The sequence below is a fragment of the Myotis lucifugus genome, unplaced genomic scaffold, assembly GCF_000147115.1.
Source record: "Myotis lucifugus unplaced genomic scaffold, Myoluc2.0 scaffold_181, whole genome shotgun sequence".
In the NCBI taxonomy this organism is placed as follows: domain Eukaryota; kingdom Metazoa; phylum Chordata; class Mammalia; order Chiroptera; family Vespertilionidae; genus Myotis; species Myotis lucifugus.
The window spans coordinates 446,297-464,670 of record NW_005871229.1 but is presented as its reverse complement, the minus strand read 5'-3'; the positions used below and the strand labels follow the sequence as shown (position 1 = coordinate 464,670).

At 54.1% G+C, this 18,374-nt stretch overlaps 1 protein-coding gene across 2 annotated transcripts; it reads left to right on the top strand.

The window, feature by feature from the left end:
• Positions 1–3,189: 3,189 nt before the first annotated feature.
• On the top strand, positions 3,190–16,356 carry CABP1 (calcium binding protein 1). Of its 2 annotated transcripts, XM_006096534.3 has the most exons (7): positions 3,190–3,357; positions 8,048–8,227; positions 11,153–11,183; positions 11,437–11,580; positions 12,564–12,673; positions 12,909–13,056; positions 15,915–16,356. In XM_006096534.3, exons 1-7 carry the CDS (start codon positions 3,313–3,315, stop codon positions 15,938–15,940), a joined length of 684 nt encoding a protein of 227 aa, XP_006096596.1. In that variant the 5' UTR covers positions 3,190–3,312; the 3' UTR covers positions 15,941–16,356. The 2 variants fall into 2 exon arrangements, with proteins under 2 accessions (XP_006096596.1, XP_006096597.1); XM_006096535.2 differs by lacking the exon at positions 8,048–8,227.
• The last annotated feature ends 2,018 nt before the right edge of the window (positions 16,357–18,374 follow it).

Here is an 18,374-nt window from a genome sequence, read left to right as displayed (position 1 = left end):
AAAGTACCTGACTTTTCATTTAACAAGTTAAGATCAGGAATTTATTATTTTAATCTTTTTTTTTCCCGGGTGACAAAGGAGGGCAGAAATAATACCTTACGTTGCAAAGCCTGTACTTAACAGTATTTTCATATCTGTAGCTCATGGTCTTCATCATAATCCTCCAAAATTGAAAGGTCAGGTCTTATTTCCATGTTATAATTAAGGAAACTGGGATCCAGAGAAATTGAATCATTTATACAGGCCATGTTAGGAAATGGTAAACTGGGCCTCAAATCCAGCCGTTGGGACTCCACATTCTACATTCTTTAATATCATGCTAGCATTTATTGAGTGTCTACTATGTGCCAGGCTTCATGTTGAGGGGTATGATTTATTATCTTATTTAACTGTCCACACGATCCATTACAAGCAAAACCTCTGACCCATATCCAAATATCTACATCCAAAGTGAGCAACGTTTTGAAGAGTGTGCCAGGGCAAAGTGCGTGCCTTTTCTGCAGGAGACAGCTGTCCTGGGTGCTGTTTCCAAGGACAGGCACATCACAAGGGTGACAAGTGGGTGCTGTGCTCTGGGATGGCCTGCAGGGGGCAGGAGTGGTGCCCTGGCCATATATGACCAATGCTTGTGGCACTGTGCCAAGCCCTTTGCATGTATTGTCTCGTTAACTCCTCGGAAGAGCCCTTGAGGGAAGGGTTATTAGACTACCCATTTGATCAATAAAGAAACTGAGGCTCAGAAAGATTAACTGTCCTCAAGATCAGCCAGTAGTTGCTAGGCAGCAGGGCAAGATTTGAACCCAAGTCTGACTCTGCACTCCAAGCTCTTACCAGTAGGCTGTGTCAGTAGTTCTCAACACTGGCTGCAGGTTAGAGTTACCTGGAGTGCGCTCATCGGCAATGTCCGGAGCCCACCTGTGCCTGATGAGTCAGCATCTCCGGGGAAGCTCCCAGTGAGTCTCATCGGCGGCCAGGGGGGGAAGCTACTTCACACTGTGCTGCCTGCCTGCTCATGTATCTGCTCATGTAGTTCGTATGAACTGGGTTCCTGTGTGAAGCTTAACGCATTTCCCTATGGGGTCCCTGGTGAGTTCTAGCTTTACTTTTCTTTCTTTCTTTTTCATTTTTTTTTTTTACTTAAAATTGTTCAATTTTAATTTTTTATTGAATTTATTGGGGTGACATCGGTTAATTAAATTATATAGGTCTCAGGGCTATAATTCTATAATACCTCACTTGTGAGCCCTAGCTTTTCAACAGAATCTGCAGATGGCCAGTTTCCTGGCTTTGGTCTGCATGTCTTTTCTGATCTTCCTGAATTAAGGCACATCCCTAGAGTTTTTGTGCTTCCCCTTCATAGCATGTAACTAAAATGTAATGAAGTCAGTGTGTTCCTAGCTGTGTAATAGCTCTTGCCTACCTGCTAGAATGGAAGCTCCTTCAAAGCAGGGACTGTGTTTCTCTTGTTCCCCAGGCTCTCAGGGCCAGGCACAGTGCCTGGCACATAAATACTGGACAAATGATCCTTCTTTCTCCATTTTAATAATTACTTATAGAGTCCCCGTATGTGCCATGTAGGCATTTTAAGTAAGAGAGAGGAAACCCCATTTTCCAGGCACGGACACTGAAGCTCTGGAATGTGAGAAGTCAGAAGCCAGCAGAGCCAGGACTCAACCCCAGGCCTGCCGATCCTCTCATTCATCCAGTCCATTGCTCTTCTTCATGAATGACCCTGACCCCTGACCCCAGAAGCTGCTTTAAACTATTTCCAAGGAACACGGCTTTGAAGAAGGCACTTAAATTGGCTGCTTGCTCTTTCAATTCCAACTCCCCAGCGTCTTCACTCCTTTCTACACGTTAGGCGGAAACAACTCCCCAGCCTCCTCCATCGGCCCTCAGGGGGTACCCCTCCTTCTCCCATTCCCTCTCCGGAGGTTTGGCCCAAACACGGCCGCTGAGTAGCCTGATTAAACCCTCCCCATGTCAGTGACATCGTCAGCGGCAGCTCTGTCGACAAGAGCTATCCAGGGACCTCCTTCCCCGGCTCCCTGGGACCAAGCCGGTGGCACCTTCTGGGCAAGGCCTCCCGCTCATCCTCCCTAAGGGGAGGTCTGACCAGCCACTCGGAACTGGGCAGAAAGCCCCTGGGAGAGGAGCCCCTCTGGACTGAACGCTCAGGCCTGCGTGTAAGGGTGTTCCATCTGGGGCTGACCTGCCTCTGGCGCCCCCTGCTGGGGAAAGCTGGGTGCCGGGGATGGGACTTCTCTCTTGGGTGGCCTGGCTGGGGCTGTAGATCTCCACTGGGACGTGAGGCTGGAGATGACTGACATCACAGCTGGAGCCTGGAGAGGAGGCAGAGCCAGTCCCCTCAAAAGTCCATCGTGGGACCTCGAAGGCCGCTTTGCCAAGGGCGGCCTCTCTGCTCCACATCCCAGGGAAGCTGGTGAGAGATCCTGGCTCAGATTAGGCGGAGGATTAGAGGTCAGTGGCCCTCACTCACGCCCTCCGAGACTGCGCCCTGGGACAGGAGCAGGCATCGCTGCTGACTGCTGTTGGCTCAGCTGGGCTTCCAGTCCCCGAGCCTCATCCCATTCCAGTGCCGGGGCAGGTGTGGAAAAAGCGTGATGGAGACGTCGCAACTCCCCCAAGCCCTCAACTGGAGCTGCCTGCTCAGTCCAGCTGCACTTGTCAGGAGGCAGTCCTGTGTGTTCGTCCCTGTGTGCTTTCGTGTGTGTGTGTGTGTGTGTGTGTGTGTGTGTGTGCAAGCACACAGCTGGGAGGCACCCTGGCTTTGGGGACCCAAACCAGCCTGATTCCCCTCCTGGGTCTGCTGGCCTAATTCCCAGCTGCAGCTGCCCTTGGGGGCCCCCCTCCCCAAGGCAGTCTCTCCACTGCTCTGGCAGCTGGGAGAGGAGGGGCTGCGGGAAGGGGACTGAGCGCTAATCTGGTGGGGCTGATCTGGCCGCCTTCTCCAGCTCCGCTGCCCTCTGCCAGCAGCTCTCTTGGTGATTTTCTCTGTGCCCTGCACGCTCCCCTCCTGCCTTCATCTCCTTAAGAAAGTGCCCAGAAAGTTAAACCCACACACACACAAACACACACACACACAATCCACAAAAAAAAAAAAAAAAAAAAGAATCAGCAGGAGCAGGCAGACGAGTGAGAGAGCACGCGCGCAAGAGAGAGGGCTCGGTCCTGGAGGGAGAGCGGCGCAGGCAGAGGGCGGCTGGGCTTGGCAGTGACCGCTGAGGTCTCTCAGCCCAAGAGCCTCCTCCATGGACCCCGGGATCCTGAGAGGCGCTGCCTCAGCTTAGGATGGGCAACTGTGTCAAGTCTCCACTGAGAAATCTCTCAAGGAAGGTATGTTCCTGGACTTCCAAACCCGGGCTGGGGGATTGGGGCATCTTCCCATCGGCCCCAGGGGTTGGGCATGGAGGGGTGGGCATCTGAGGCTTGTCACCTCCCGTGGGTTCTGCCTAGAGCTGCTGCCCTGTTCTGACCTCCGATTACCTCCTGTCACAGTTTCCTATGTCCCAGGAAGTAGGGACTTGGAGCTCCATGGGGGACTGTATTTGGGAATGGGTACAAGATTTAGGAAAGAGCCACATGGCTGCTAGGATGTGAGTGAAAAGTGTGAGTCCTTAGGATGTCAGAGCGGACAGACCCCTTGGCACTGGCAGGACTGGAAGGGGGTTGAGCTTTGACCTTGCTGCTGCTAAGCCTCCTTCTCAGCAGGAGGGCCTCTGACCCTCCCTGGTGGTCTCTACACCTTCAGGGCTGCGGGTTTTGAAGTAAATCCTGCTGCCACTGAAAGGAACCAGGTCAGAGAATCTCAACTAGGACCAGGCTGGTTCAGGGACCAGAACTGTCTCCATTGAGAAAGAGGATGTCGAGTCAAAGGGTCCGTGTGTCACTTTCTGTAGCGGATTTATTGCTCCCACACCAGGATGCTGTCTTTTTGCAAGAATTCCTTTTGGAAAGCAAATAAGCACTGGGCTGGCATCTATAGGGCTTTGCTTCAAGTGGACTCCGCCTGTGTGTCTAGCCCTCTGCGGTCAGGCCGTGTAAGACACTCCTCGATAGCATCTAAAGGAAGAGGCATGATAGGGACGTTTTCCTGCAGGGCTGTCATTTTCCAGACAAGGAGCTTAATTGCCACTGAGGTTAAGTGACACTTACCAAGGTCTCAGGTGAGCTAATGGCACCTCTGCCCTAAGCCCATCCTCACTCCTCCGTCCGTTTGACAGCCTCTCCATTTAGGGCATCTCAGGCTTTTCTGCTGCTCATCGGCTTCCTCATGTGGCTAAGCTGCTCACATCAAATCCCTTTTCATCTTTGCTGCTCCTCACATCCTTCTGAGGGGTGACTGTTTCTTCTGTGCACCCTCCCCCCATCACCTGCTATGTTCTTAGCGGAGTCTTTGTACCAGAAGTGGCCTCCACGCTGTCGCAGAGGAACAGAAACTGATCAGAATTAGTTTAAAGGACCACAGGGTGAAAGCCCCTCCCTGGCTCTGTCCAGAGCTTGAAGAGGTGAGTTTAAGAATAAGGATTGGCCTTTGGTTCCACCCCACCCATCTTCCTTACATAGCAGAGGGCTTAAGAATCAGGCTTCTCAGGTCTCCACTTTCCAGCTGTGTGACTTTGGGCAAGTTACTTGACTTCTCTGGGCCTCAGTTCTTTTGTCCATCAAGTATAAATATTAATGCCCACTTTGCAAGGTGATTGTGAGAACTAAAAGTGTTGTGCACTGTATTCACTGCCTGGAATATAGTACTCAGCAAATGTTAGCTAGTAACATTGTTATAATCATAATTTTTCCACTCTGGGTTTTCTGAAAAGGGGGATGGAGGAAAAAGAATATAGGAGAGGTTTTGAGTCCATGGAGTAAGGTTAAAGATCATGCAACTTATTGCATTTAATTTCATGTTTTAAAATTTAAAACATTTAAAAATTCATTTTAGAGAGAGAAACATCGATTTGTTATTTCACTTATTTATGCATTAATTGGTTGCTTCTTGTATGTGCCCTGACCAGGGATCAAACTCGAAACCTTGGCATATTGGGACAATGCTCTAACCAACTGAGCTACCCGGCCAGGGAAATGTCATGTTTTTTATAAAAATAATAATTGCTTTTTCCTGAATATTCACAATGTATCCAACTCGTTATCTTATTTTCTCTTTTCCACCAAATAGTTATTTTGGCTGAGGCCACTCAGCTGGCTGGACTCTGAGCTGGGATTTAAACCCTGGTCTGTGTGAATCCAGAGCTGGTATTTTTATTTTTTATTTTTGCCTTTCTCTTCTTCCTGCTGTCAAAAACGTTATTCTTAGACCTCTGAGTCTGCCCTTACACGTCATCTGGTCCAAATTCCCACCGGCTACAGCAGTCGCCTCTCCTACCTCACCAAGTGCTTACTCACTCAACTTCTCCTGAATCCCTCAGTGTGGGAGCTCTGACCTGCAGACTCTTGGCCAGCTCCGTTGTTAGAAAGCTGTGAGGTCCTGAGGCACGCTGGGCCCTCCTGTTGCTAGGCCACACTCAGGAGACGGCCCCTCGGTGCCAGGAGACATGGTCAGCCTGTGGGCCGCTGCCCACTTGGCTTCCTGAGTGGTATTCGGGGAACTGGTAACGGTGAGAGGCGGCCGCTCCAGGCTCTGAGCAGCAGACCAGGCTGTCAGGTGCCATCACTGGCCGGGAAGGACAGCAGCTTCCCGGGGCCGGGCAGGATTACCATCAAGAGATGCGGTGGAAATTCCTCGGCCACCACTGGCGCATTCTCTGTGGGAGCAAATTCTCCATCCTTCTCACTTCTTTCTGATTGGCAAATATTCTCCCACTTCCTCTGAGGCCAGAAGTGAATGCCTTCTGCACCAGCATCTCTCTAAGTTGCATCATTGTCACCGTCATCGTCATCATCCTGTCGTCACCGTGGCAACTCCATCTGTCCCACTCTCATCACGCTCTAGGCACTATGCAATAGCTCATGGACTTCTCACAGGAATCCTGTGAGTCACCATGCCCATGCCCATGGCGTATAGAAGGACATAGAGCACAGACAGGTGACGTGACCTGCCCCAGGTCACAAAGCAAGCAGGTGGCAGAGCCAGAATTGGGAGGCCAAAGTCAGTGTACAAAAGCACCCGTCAGAGTTCTGCCCTGCTGCCGTGTCACCTCCTGGGCTGTGTCACTCTGAGCCAACTGTGTGCGAGTCACTAGGACTAAAGGCTGCCTCTCCACGGCACCTCCAGAGACTGCGTCCGGGGCTAAGCCACGGGAATCCCAGGCTTCCTTGGGGCCGGCCTCAGCCAGGAGGGCCCCTCTGGCTCTGCCCTCACTCTAGCTACGTCCCGGAGGCCTGTGTGAGTGTGGCCGAGGCTTTGACCTCACTTGGCATAAATCCGAATGGCCATTGACCCACCTGACACCCCTTACGCTCTGAGACGCCCTGAGCCTGGCCCTATGGCACTCACTGAACTTGGGCCTTGGGCTGAGGTGCTTCACCTCGAATCTGCTGCGGCTCCTTCGAGGAACCAGAACACTGTCTCCCTCTAGGCCTGGAGGGGGAAGGGAGTCTCGTGTGTAGCCCACAGTGTGGGGCGTTGGGGAGAAGACACATGAGAGGACAAGGTGAGACGGGGCAGGTTGTTCTGCTTCTCAGCCCAGGAGGACAGGCTGCCCCGACGTTAGGATCCTCTGGGTGTGGCCTTCATGGAGCTAGAGCAGTGGTTCTCAACCTTCCTGATACCACGACCCTTTCATACAGTTCCTCATGTTGTGGTGACCCCCAATTTCATTGTTACAAATTGAACATAATTAAAGCATAGTGATTAATCACAAAAACAATATGTAATTATATATGTTTTCCGATGGTCTTAGGCGACCCCTGTGAAAGGGTCGTTCGACCCCCAAAGGGGTCGCGACCCACAGGTTGAGAACCGCTGAGCTAGAGGACCGTGGCAGGAAGAAGAGTGTAGCAAGATGAAAGGGTGGGCGTGGGGCCCTGGGCGTCTTGGGGAGCCGGGGTGGGATAGAAAGTTGTGTCTGATGCTGATGCTGATGCTGATGCTGATCCTGCCCTGGGGGTGGGGGTGGGCAGTCTGTGGGCAGCGCTGACTTTTTATAGCTGCATGGGAACCATCAGGAAGGAGACTGGATTGGCCGGGCCTGGGGCACAGCTATATTCGGTAAGCAGCGGCCCCTGTCTCAGCCTCAGAGGTCGCAGGCAGGCTGGGCCCGGCAGGGAGCCAGGGAAGGCGGGAGGGGCGGGAGACTTGCTGGTGAGAGAGTCTAGTGTCGAGGTTGCAAATGGTGGGATCTGACCCACAGGCGTGCTTTGTGTCGGCCACGCCCACCGGACGGTCTCTGGCAACTTGGGCTGGAGTTACGTAGTGCTGCTCCTTAAGACGGACTCCCAGCATCATTTGGTCCCGGTCTCCCACCTCTTACACCTGCGCTTCACTTGTTAGCTATGGCCCCTGTGTTTGCAACCTCCAGTCTAGCCGAGCCTGCCTGCTCTCCACGTTGCTGCTCTGATTGTCCTCACTGCCTTCCAGTGGGGTCCAGTGGGGTCCAGTGGGGGTAGAGTCAGGAGCCAGTTTGGGAACTTAGCCCCAGGGTTTGTGCTGGGACATTGGGGCAGTGTTGGAAAAGGATGTATTCCATTCATCTCTTAACGAAAACTTCCCATTGGTGGGAACAGAAGCCTCCTGCTGCCTGCTTTTCTCTCTGAGCCTTTGCATGCACGTGAGTGTGATTCTAGGCACACGTATGTGTCGTGTGTGTGTGTGTGTGTGTGTATGCGTGTGCGCGTGCACATGAGCCACCTGGTGGGTACCACACCCAGCTCTCCCTGGAGCATCTGTTTCAGTCAAGGATTGGAGGCTCCATCTGTTGGACCAATTGGATGCTGCCCCCGTGCCTCTGAGGGCTCTGAACCTGCCGTTGGACTCCCAGGGTCTGCTCTTGAGGAGCCCCTTCTAGGAGGCCCGGCGGGGCAGGGAGGTGATGCCTGCCTCTCTTTTGCATTTGCGTGGTGCTGGCTGAAGATGCACCAGGAGGAGACTGCCAGCTACAGAGTGGTGCAGACCAGCGAGGAGGGGCTGGCGGCCAGCGGCGAGCTCCCCGGACCGCTCCTGATGCTGGCCCAGAACTGCGCCGTCATGCACAACCTGCTGGGCCCTGCCTGCATCTTCCTGCGCAAGGGCTTCGCCGAGAACAGGCAGCCTGTACGTAAGTTGGCCCCAGTGGAGCGCACCCAGTGGAGCTGCGCTCGACTTGGCTTCACGGGCATGAGGAGGTGCTGGGAAGAGGAGGGGCTCTGTACACAGAAGTGTGCCTTCCCCGCAGATACACCTCAAACCCTCCATTTGCAAATCTGACCCCTGAAGTTTCCTGCTCGTGGCTGCAGAGCACTGCTGAGCCCACCTCCACCAGCAAGGAATGATGACAGCAGCCAACATTGTGGGGATTTTAAAAAATACACTTGTTTTTATTGATTTTAGAGAGAGAAGGCAGAGGGAGAGAGAGAGGAACATCAGTCAGCTGTCTCCTCTCTGCACCACATCCTGACTGAGAGTCGAACCTGCGACCTTTTGGTGCATGGGATACGCTCAACCAACCGAGCCACACCAGCCAGGGCACGTTTGGGGAGACTTTCCGAACACTTTGTGTGCCCGGCACTGTGCTAAGAGCTTTGGCCCATTGCCTCGCTTAAGACTCAGAGCAACTCCCAGAGGTAGGTACTGTTACCCCATTTTACAGATGAGGAAACTGAGTTGGAGCAGTAACCTGCTGAAGGTAACAGCTTGTGGGTGATGGAGGTAGGACTCAGACTCGGGAGTCTGACTAGGCCTCCTGTGCTCGGAGCAACAGTGCTGAGCACACAGCACTGTCCAGAGGACTTGCTGCCAGGATGGAAGCCTCCTGAGATCTGCACTGTCCACTGTGGCGGCACTGGCCACGTGTGGCTGCGGAGCGCTGGACGTGGGACTAGTGCAGCTGAGGAACTGGATGTTAATTCTGTTTCATTCCCATTCGGATTAAATAGCCACGTGTGGCTACTCTACTGGACAGCCTCCTGCAGGCATTGGACAGCCACAGGGAGGGGGGAACAAGGATGGTGTTACAGGTGGAAATGTTTGTAGGCTCCATTTCCTGAATGCCACGTGCTAAATGCTACATGTCTTGTCTCACGGTATGTTCACTAAGGCCCTGGCAGGGGGGCCTGGCACTGACCTATTTACAGGTGCGGAGACTGGCTAGGCCACAGAAGTGACCTGCTCCAGGCCCATGGCTAGGAAGCAGCAGATGTGAGCTTTGCACCTGGGTCTGTGTGACTCTAGAGGCCAAGCTCTTCCCCCCGACCATTACGTTGGAGTGAAAGGAGTATGTGTATGCTCCATTCCACCTGCCCCCGCCAATTGCTCATGGTCTTCCTGCCACCCGGGAGGGCATCTCTGGCTCTACTTCCCCACTCTGCACCCAGGTTGGGGGGGGGCGACCCAAGCACCAGCCACCAGGACTCAGCCAGCCCCCAGGCCCCCCCGCAGCGGGGCACCTGGCTTTCCGCTCCCTGACTCTGTCTATGCGAGATGTATGAGGAGGTGCAGTGGGGGCAGCAGCACCTCACTTCTCTCCAGTGCCTCCGAGCTGGGTCCTGGAGAAGTGGGGCTGCTGGAGTCTGACCAGTGGAAAGGACTTGCTATATCTGAGTAACTTGTCCTAGCGAGAGTCCTCCGTGTGTGTGTGCGCGGGCACGTCCTCGCTCGCTCGCTCGCTTGCACTTACTGGGGGTGTGAGCACCGCAAAAACCCGAGCACCAAGTCTGAGTTGGAGCAGCTAGTGGGTGACAGAGGCCAGATTAGGTATGCGAAAGCATAACGACCCGCACGATCCGCACGCTGTGCGCCACAGGCACCTAACAGAGACAGACAGACCTCCGTGACCCACCCTCAGCTAGAGACGCCACCTGCAGGACCCGGAGCTTGCAGCTGCCGGGCCCAGGCACACGGACACACTCCACACTGTCCGCCACCTACAGCCACTCCTAAGCACCGGCCTGTGCACCTGCTTGTTCCACTAGCTGTTGCTCAGGAGCCCCTTTCTAGAAGATTCTCAGATTTTCCAGAGTCAGAGTCCCTTGCCCTGGGGCCAGTTTGGAGTGGGTGGGCACCCTGGCCCTGTTGGCTAGAACAGCCTCCTGCTCACGGTGGCACACCGCGTGTCTGTGTTCATGACAGGTGTGCCTCTACCTGGCGTGCTTCCTCAGGGCGGGCACACCTGCCCCATGTTCTCCCTGCCCAGAGGCAGAGAACTGTGCCATCTGGGGAGGAGGAGCCCCGTGGACCAGTTTGGGAGCTTACTAAGCAGGTCCAGCTGGGCAGCCATCCATTTCGTGCCAGTCTGTGTCCCTCCTGGGCAGGCCCGGGGCAACGGGCCCCTCACCAGCTGGAGCTGCCCCCTGCGTCCTCCGGGCCTGCTCTTTCGAGACTCCTCTGCCATCTGCTGTGATGCCGAGACCCAGGGTCTCCTTGGCTCCCCAAGGAGAGCTGGGCCCTGCTTGACGCTTTGGATGTGTGTTTTGGGGCCTGGCGGCGGCCGGAGGCACTGGCAGCCCCCAGGCTCCTATGCTGTGCCCGTGGCAGGGCAGGGTGTAGCATGGGGGTCAAATTGGAGAAGGTAGAGCAGTGCCCGGGAAGCAGGGCACAGCCCTAACCCTGCCTCCACACCTCGGGTCCTCCCCTCCGTCTCCCTCGGGCTGCCTGCCTGGTCCCTGCTTTCTCTCCTCAGCCCTCTCTGCTCCATTACCTTGCAGGCCTCCTCTCTGCGGTGACCTCCCGCTGACGCTGTTTCATTTACAGGTTTTTGCCTCGGACCAGCTCTGTCCTCTGACACATTCTTGTGTCTGAAACAAGGGGCTGGGTGTAGAGGGCCTGTGCCCCAGCAGCATGGGGCTCTGGGGCCCTGGGCATCGGCCATGCTGTGGGAGATGCGGGGGTGCTCATTTCCCCCTCAAGGACACGGCCCAGGCATGCTCGGCTGCAGCCCCGCCAGCTCCACCAGCGCCTGCTGCCACTTGCATGGCCCTCAGGTTGGACTTTGTGACTCCGGGCCCCTAGCAGCTGCTAACAGGACACGTTCTTCTGTTTCAGGACAGATCACTGCGGCCAGAGGAGATAGAAGGTGAGACCCGGCCCCTGAGGGGAAAGGGTTACTCAGCCATCCAGGAAGCTGAGGGAAGGGAGACCGGTGGGAAGAGAGGCGGAGACCCCTGACCTCCAGGGACAGGGCCTGGTGGGGAGCCGGGGCCAGAGGAGTGTACAGCTGGCAGCTCCGACTCTGGCTGTCCACGCTAGTGGGCCCTATGTCTGCCTTTGGCTCCAGAGGCTCTGCAGCTCCCAGCCCCAACCATGTCCACCTTTCTCCCCTTCCCCAGAGCTCCGAGAGGCCTTCAGAGAATTTGACAAGGACAAGGACGGCTACATCAACTGCCGAGACCTGGGCAACTGCATGCGCACCATGGGCTACATGCCCACCGAGATGGAGCTTATCGAGCTGTCCCAGCAGATCAACATGAACCGTGAGTCCCTCCACTGGGCCCTGGGCACCTCCTTCCCTCCCGTCCTCACCTCTGCAGCCCTCTGCAGTCACTCAGGCCTGGGTTCACGTTCTGGGCCCAGCTCTCTGCAGCTCTGTGGCCTGGGGAAAACCACGTACCCGTTTCCTCACCTGGAAATGAGGGGTGTGGCGGGGGGTGAAGCTCGGGAAGTCACCTAGGGACTGTGTTTGAAGCAGCCCAGTACCTGGCCCGCAGTGAGTTGGACAGAGGGATGCTGCTATTACTGTTTTCCTCTTGTCTGGTTCTCTCAGAAGCAAGCCTGAGACAAGAACTTGAAAGCACAGGTCATTTATTTAATAGGCGATGAATAGGGAAGTGAGACAGGGAAGAGGAGGAGCCAGCAAAGGGTGCATTCTCAAGCCAGCTACCACTGACCCGAGCCTAATTCTGTTGGGGAACTTGGGGAGTCAGTGTAGCAGCTCCCCTCAGGGCTAGCCTGTAGCCCTCACCTGGGGCACTTACCCCCCAAACTCCTACCAGTGGCTGGTGAAAGCTGTTGTTGAGCAGGCCTGTTAGCAGCTGCTAGGGGCCCGGAGTCACTTGTACCTCCTGAGAGAGCCTATTGGAAGTTGAGCTTCCATTTGCACAAGGGTAAGGCTTGGAGCATGTGGGCCAGGCACCCAGAATTCCTGCTTCCCTCTCTGCCTTACTGCATGTGTCTCTGTCTCTGAAATTCTTTGCCTGTCTCTGCGACCTAATGTTTCTTTCTCTCATCCATATCTATCTCTACCCACTTCCTGATTTGTTCCCTTTGTCAACCCCTGGCCACTTCCCTGAGCCATTCTTTGACAAACTACCTGTACATAGTCACCTCTCCGTCATCATTTGGCCTTTGGTTAACCTTGGGCCTGGCCCTGTGCAAGTCAGGGTGGGTTGGTAGTACCTTCCATTGCCTAGGAGGGGAATGGTTAGATGGATGACCTAGCTCTTTCCTTTGTCCCCAGTGGGTGGCCAAGTGGATTTTGATGACTTTGTGGAGCTAATGGGACCTAAACTCCTGGCGGAGACGGCAGATATGATTGGTGTAAAGGAACTGCGAGATGCTTTCCGAGAGGTGAGTCATGGGCAGTGGACAGGCAGGGGGTGGCAGGCTGTCAGAAGCCCAACCCCAGCATGGCAACTTGAAAAGAACCCTGAACCCTGGGTCCCAGACCAGGGAAGGAGCTTGGACAGAGAACAGTCTCTGGGGGAAAGGGGACAGTGACTCTGGAGAAGGAGCTCAACTTTGGGATCTGCTCTTGATGGTCTCCATGTTATAGCTACCTCTCCCTCCTTCCTGCCCTGTCTAGTTTGACACCAATGGTGATGGGGAGATAAGCACCAGTGAGTTGCGAGAGGCCATGAGGAAACTCCTGGGTCATCAGGTGGGACACCGAGACATAGAGGAAATTATCCGAGATGTGGACCTCAATGGGGATGGCCACGTGGACTTTGAAGGTAGGTGGGCTTGAAAGTGGGAGAGAAAGGGACCATTCATGGAGCCCTCCAACTGTATATCCATCATGCAACCATCATTTCATTCCAACTTTCCATCCCCTACTCTTCCATCCTGCCATCCATGCACCACTTCAATCTGCCTCCCATCTCTATATCCATCCATCCATCCATCCATCCATCCATCCATCCATCCCATCTATTCATTTATCCATCTCTTCATCTGTCCTATTTATCCACTCATCATCTCTAAACAAGTATCCATAGAACCATTTATCCATGCACTTATCTATCCACCCATGCCTAATTCTTCCATAATTCACCCATTCATTCATCCATGCACCCATCAACCCATGTATATCTCTCCATGCATCTGTACTTCTCTACATTCGTTCATATATTTATATATCTTTAACCACCTGCCTATATTTCTACCCATACTTCCACTGATCTAATTGTCTGTCTAGTCATTTCCCTATCAGTAGCCATCTACTCACCCATATATCCGTTACTGTGTCCATCTTCCCCATCCATCTCTGTCCATCTGTCCGTCCACATTCCTCCATCCATGGAAAGTATTTTCTGAATGCCACATGCCTCAAGATGACACTCAGGCCCCTAAGATCTGACCACAGCTCCTACCATTCCTTCACTCCCACCGCACCTTACAGCTGCACCAAAGTACTTGTGGTCCATGGACCTGCTAGGTTCTTTTAACACACGGTTCTTTTTATCAAGATGCCTTTTATTCTATTGTTCACTTGGGCTCAATTCTATTCATCCTTCAAGATCCAGCAGTGGGACACTTTGTTCAGCCCTTCGTCCCTGATTCTCCAGATTGAACTTTTGGGCCTCACAGCACCTCAGGGTCATCCTTGTCCTTCACACTGTCCTCCAAGGGCTACTATGGTCTCTCCACTTGACTCTGAACTTTTCCAGAAGAGGAACCTCCTTTCTTTATCACTGCATTTTCCACATAACTCAGTGCCTGGCTAATGCTACATGAACACTTTTTCTAAGGAATCAGTAGCAGTTACAATAATTATCATTTATTGTAAATATACGTACGAGTCACTGTACTGATTAGCTTTACATCTTTTATCTCATTTAGTTCTCACAGTGACTCTGTGGGTTGCTCTATTAGTCCCGCAGGAGATGAGGAGACTGAGGCCCAGAGAAGTGGTGTGACTGGCTTGGGTTCCCTGACTAAGAGGCAGGGCTGTGTCAGACCCAGGCCTGGAATCTCACCCACACAAAACACTGTGCGTGACACCGTTTGGAACTCTGTGAGATGCAGGGAAAAGACAGTCCAACGTTGACTCTGTACTCAGATACTTGAGTTCTAGGAAAGGCAGGATAAGTATGTGCCAGACTGTAAGTGTGTCCAGAACACAAAGGGGGGGGGCCTTTTATGGGGAGTAGTTGTCCCTCACAGTTGGGTAGAATGTGACTAGATGGAGAGAAGGCTTTGCTACCACAAGATCCGAACATCTCCGGATGCCCTGTGTCCAGGTAAGTGCCCCTCACAGATGCCTGCCCTTCCCTGAAAGCCCAGGCCCCCATTTATTCTACCAGCACGTATTGTACACCTCTGCGGGCTGAGACCGGACCCCCGCCCTGAGGAGCCTAAGACCAGCGAGGAAAGCAGAAGCCAACAGTATAGTTCCTGCTGTTTTGAAGGAGTGTATAGCAGGCTGTGGGGACAGAGGGGGCCCTGTGCCAAGCTGGAGGGGGATTCCGGAAGGCTTCCTGGAGGAGGCTGTGAATAAGCAGAGCCTCAGGAATGAGCAGGAGCTACCAGGGGAAAAGAAGGAAGAACTGTTTATCCAAATGAAGCCTGCACATGGATGTTTATAGCAGCTTCATTCATAACTGCCCAAACCTGGAAGTAACCAAGAAGTGCTTTAGTAGATGAATGGACTGTGGTCCACCAGACAGTGGAATGGTATCAGAGAGAAGAAGAAAACTTAAATGCATACTACTGAGTGAAAGAAGCCAATCTGAAAAGGCCACATACTGTATGATTCCAACGATATCACATTCTGGAAAAGGCAAAACTGGAGACAGTGAAAGGACCAGTGGTCGCCGGGGGCTGTGCTGGGAGGTGGGGATGAGTAGGCCGAGCACAGAGGATTCTTAGGGCAGGGAAACGATGGTGTACAGACTATGATGGTGGATACGTGTCATTATATACTTGTTAAAGACCTTAGAATGAGCACCACCAAGAGTAGACCCTCATGTGACCTGGGCTTGGGGTGGTACTGATCTGTCAATGTCGGTTCATCAATTTTAACAATTGTACCACTCCGGTGGGACTGTTGATAATGGGGGAGGGTGTGCCTGTTGGAGGTCGGGAGTATATGGGAACTCTGTACTTTCTGCTTAATTTTGCTGTGAACCTAAAACTGCTCTAAAAGAGAAAGTCTAGTTTGAAAAAGAGAAGGGAGAGGGGACAAGTGGCAGGAAAGCTGGAAAGTGAGGAGGGAGAGGGAGCCAGCGGCACCTGAGGTGCTGGAAGGGAGAGCTGTGTGGCTGGGGCATGAGATGGGGGTGAGGGGAGAGAGGAGGCCGGAGAGGCCAGCTGGGGCCGGCACTGGGAGGGCCTGCGGTCATGCCAGTGTATGGGACATGATCCATGGGGTCCGTGAGAGGTTTAAGAACGGGTCAGATATGCAGCTTAGAAAGCCCGAGCCGCTGTGTGTAGAAGATGGACGGGAGGAGGCCGCATGGAGGTGGGGACCAGCATGGAATCAGGAGCAGGGGCGATGGCGAGGGCACAGGTTGCGGGCGATTCGGAGGCAGGGTCCTGAGCTGGGCCCTGACGGCTGCTTTCTCCCCCCCACCCCCCCTGTACCCACCAGAGTTCGTCCGGATGATGTCCCGCTGAGGCCGTGAGGGCCCCTCCAGGACTGCCAAGCTCCCACAGGCGGGAGAAGAGGGGCAGAGCTCTCCTCGCTCCGCTGCTGCAGCTGCCGAGAGCCCAGGATGGACTGGTGGAGGGGGCCTGCTTGCACCCCGGACCCCCACCCTCCGCACTGTGAAAGACTCACAACTCCTGCAACTGGAAAGGGGGGCGCCCACCGACAAGGAGGCCACAGTGCCAAGCCCACAGAGGTTATGCAAGGCGCCAAGTGCCATGTACCCAGCCGCTGCCGGCTGGACGGGCCAGGGAGCCCGCCAGCAGATCCCACATAGCATGTCTGCCCCAGGGCAAAGCCCTTGTTGCCCTCCTCAGCGCTGTGCCCATCCCAGCTCGCCTCAGCCTTGTTATCTCAGAACCAATAAAAACATTTCCGAGAGCAAGGCCGCGTGGGGTCTTTCCCTCTTGGGCCTGGTTAGCGACATGTTTCCTGAGTACCAGCTGCACACCCAGAACTGGCCGAACATCCCTGCAGTCAGCCGGCGTTTATTGGGTGCCGCTAGGTACCCAGCCACTTCCTCACTGACCAGAAGCAGAACCCGGCACCTTTAGCTGCAGGGAGATGGGGTGGTAATTAAGCTGGGTGCGCAGCTGCCACAGTATCAGGTTCTACAGCAAGTCCCTGCTTAATGGTGTCAATAGGTTCCGCTGCTTTAAGTGAAGGGACACATAATGATAGCAGTTTTACACAGGCTAGTGGATAGAAGCAGGAGTTAAGTTCCTGGGCATCTCATCAAGGACCTGCTGTGTAAGAGAAAGAATGGATAGTGGGTAAGCATCTAGAGGGGTCTGCCCACTTCCTGTCTTATTGGAGCTTTCCCACTGGTTAGGGAACAGACATAAATAATCGTACTGTGACGTGATTACAAACTGTGGTACTGCCATTAAGGAAAAAGGCAGAGACCATCAGGTATAGTCAGGAGGCCTGGGGAGGGCAGGGAGGCTTTCCACAGGAAGCGGTGACAAGGATTTGGCCCTGGAGGAGATCCCAGTGTGTGTGTGAGGGGACAGATGTAGAAACAGCTGCCACCTCCACGGAGCAGGAAGCAGAGAGCTTTGCTGTGTGACTTTGGGCCAGTCCCGTCCCCTCTGATCCTCAGTTCACTGAGATGTAACATGGGGATAATAAAGGGTAATGCAGTCCACAGTAAGGGCTCTCAGGGCATAGCATTGCACACCTCCAGGGGCCGCTGTTGACCTAACTGCAGTGGAATTGTGCCACCTAACAATATTAATCCGTTAGCACCATTGTAATTCATGCGGATAAGTGAAGGGTTGAAGGAGCCCAAAGGAGAAGTCTGAGGGTAGAAGTTGCCTGGAGTCTTAGGTGTGGGGCATAATCAGACCGGGGTGTGGGACGGACTCAGGTACCCAAGCCAGTGGTTCTCAAACTTCAGTGTGTTAAGAGTCACCTGGAGGGTTTGTTAAGCCACAGATCTGGCCCTACTCTGATGCTTGTGACTCAGTGTTAGGATTGGGGTCCATGAATTCGCATCTCTAACAAGCTCCCGGGGAATGTGGATGCTGCCCAGGCTGTGGACCACAATTTAAATAACTTACAAATCCCAGGCTCGCGGAGGCAGGTGTCTTCCCAGGCAGCTGGGGGTGGGTGCTGAGGGCTAACGGCTGGAAGTGGGAGGCGGTGGACAATGCCGGGCCCATATGTTGCGGCTTAGGGACGATCCTTGTTCTGAGACCTGGCAGGGAATGTGGGCCCCTGCCAGAGGCCTGGGTAATCCCCATGTCCCTGTGGGCAGCAGGGCTGGGAGCTCCACATTCACTGCTAATCCAATCCTGAGACTCAGCCTCGGCCCTGTGCTCTGCAGCAGCCTGCAGCACTGCCTGCTCCCTGCCCACTTCCCTCTGCCCAGAGACCCCAAATCTATGGTGTCAGAAATGCAGTGTTTTTGGAGGGCTTCTGTGGGCGTCTCTGTAGCTGACCGGATGAGCCCCTGCGGGCACCGTAGGAGGAGTAGAGCTAGGGCGTTGGGTCTGACGCTCCTGTCCCTGGAAAAAGAAATGGACATGGTGCCTTTGACCTAATGACTCGGCAATACAGCCAGGCCACTGTTGAGAGGGACCCTCCTGCTCAGGACAAGGGGGCCCAGAGGGGGCGGCCTCTGCCTCCTCCAGTGCTGAAACTAGAACTCCTTGCCTTGAGTGTGTCTTATATTTGGGGGGGCCCAGCAAGATTGCCGACCAAAAGGGCTCTGCTGCTTTCCGAGACTGGGACTCAGTGTCCTAGAAGGAATTCTTTTCTTCTTCTTTTTTTTTTAATCCTCACTCAAGGATGTGTTGAGGGAGAGAGAGACATGTGAGAGAGAAATCGGTTGCCTCCCATATGCAGACCAACTGGGGATTGAACCCAAAACCTAGGTATGTTAGGTGTGTGCCCTGACGG

Excerpts from the sequence above, each read along its gene's own strand:
- CABP1 (XM_006096534.3), top strand. The coding sequence starts at position 3,313 with ATGGGCAACTGTGTCAAGTCTCCACTGAGAAATCTCTCAAGGAAG. Across the intron at positions 3,358-8,047 it reads TGAGAAATCTCTCAAGGAAG|ATGCACCAGGAGGAGACTGC; the intron begins GTATGTTCCTGG and ends TGCTGGCTGAAG. Across the intron at positions 11,184-11,436 it reads GCGGCCAGAGGAGATAGAAG|AGCTCCGAGAGGCCTTCAGA; the intron begins GTGAGACCCGGC and ends CCCCTTCCCCAG.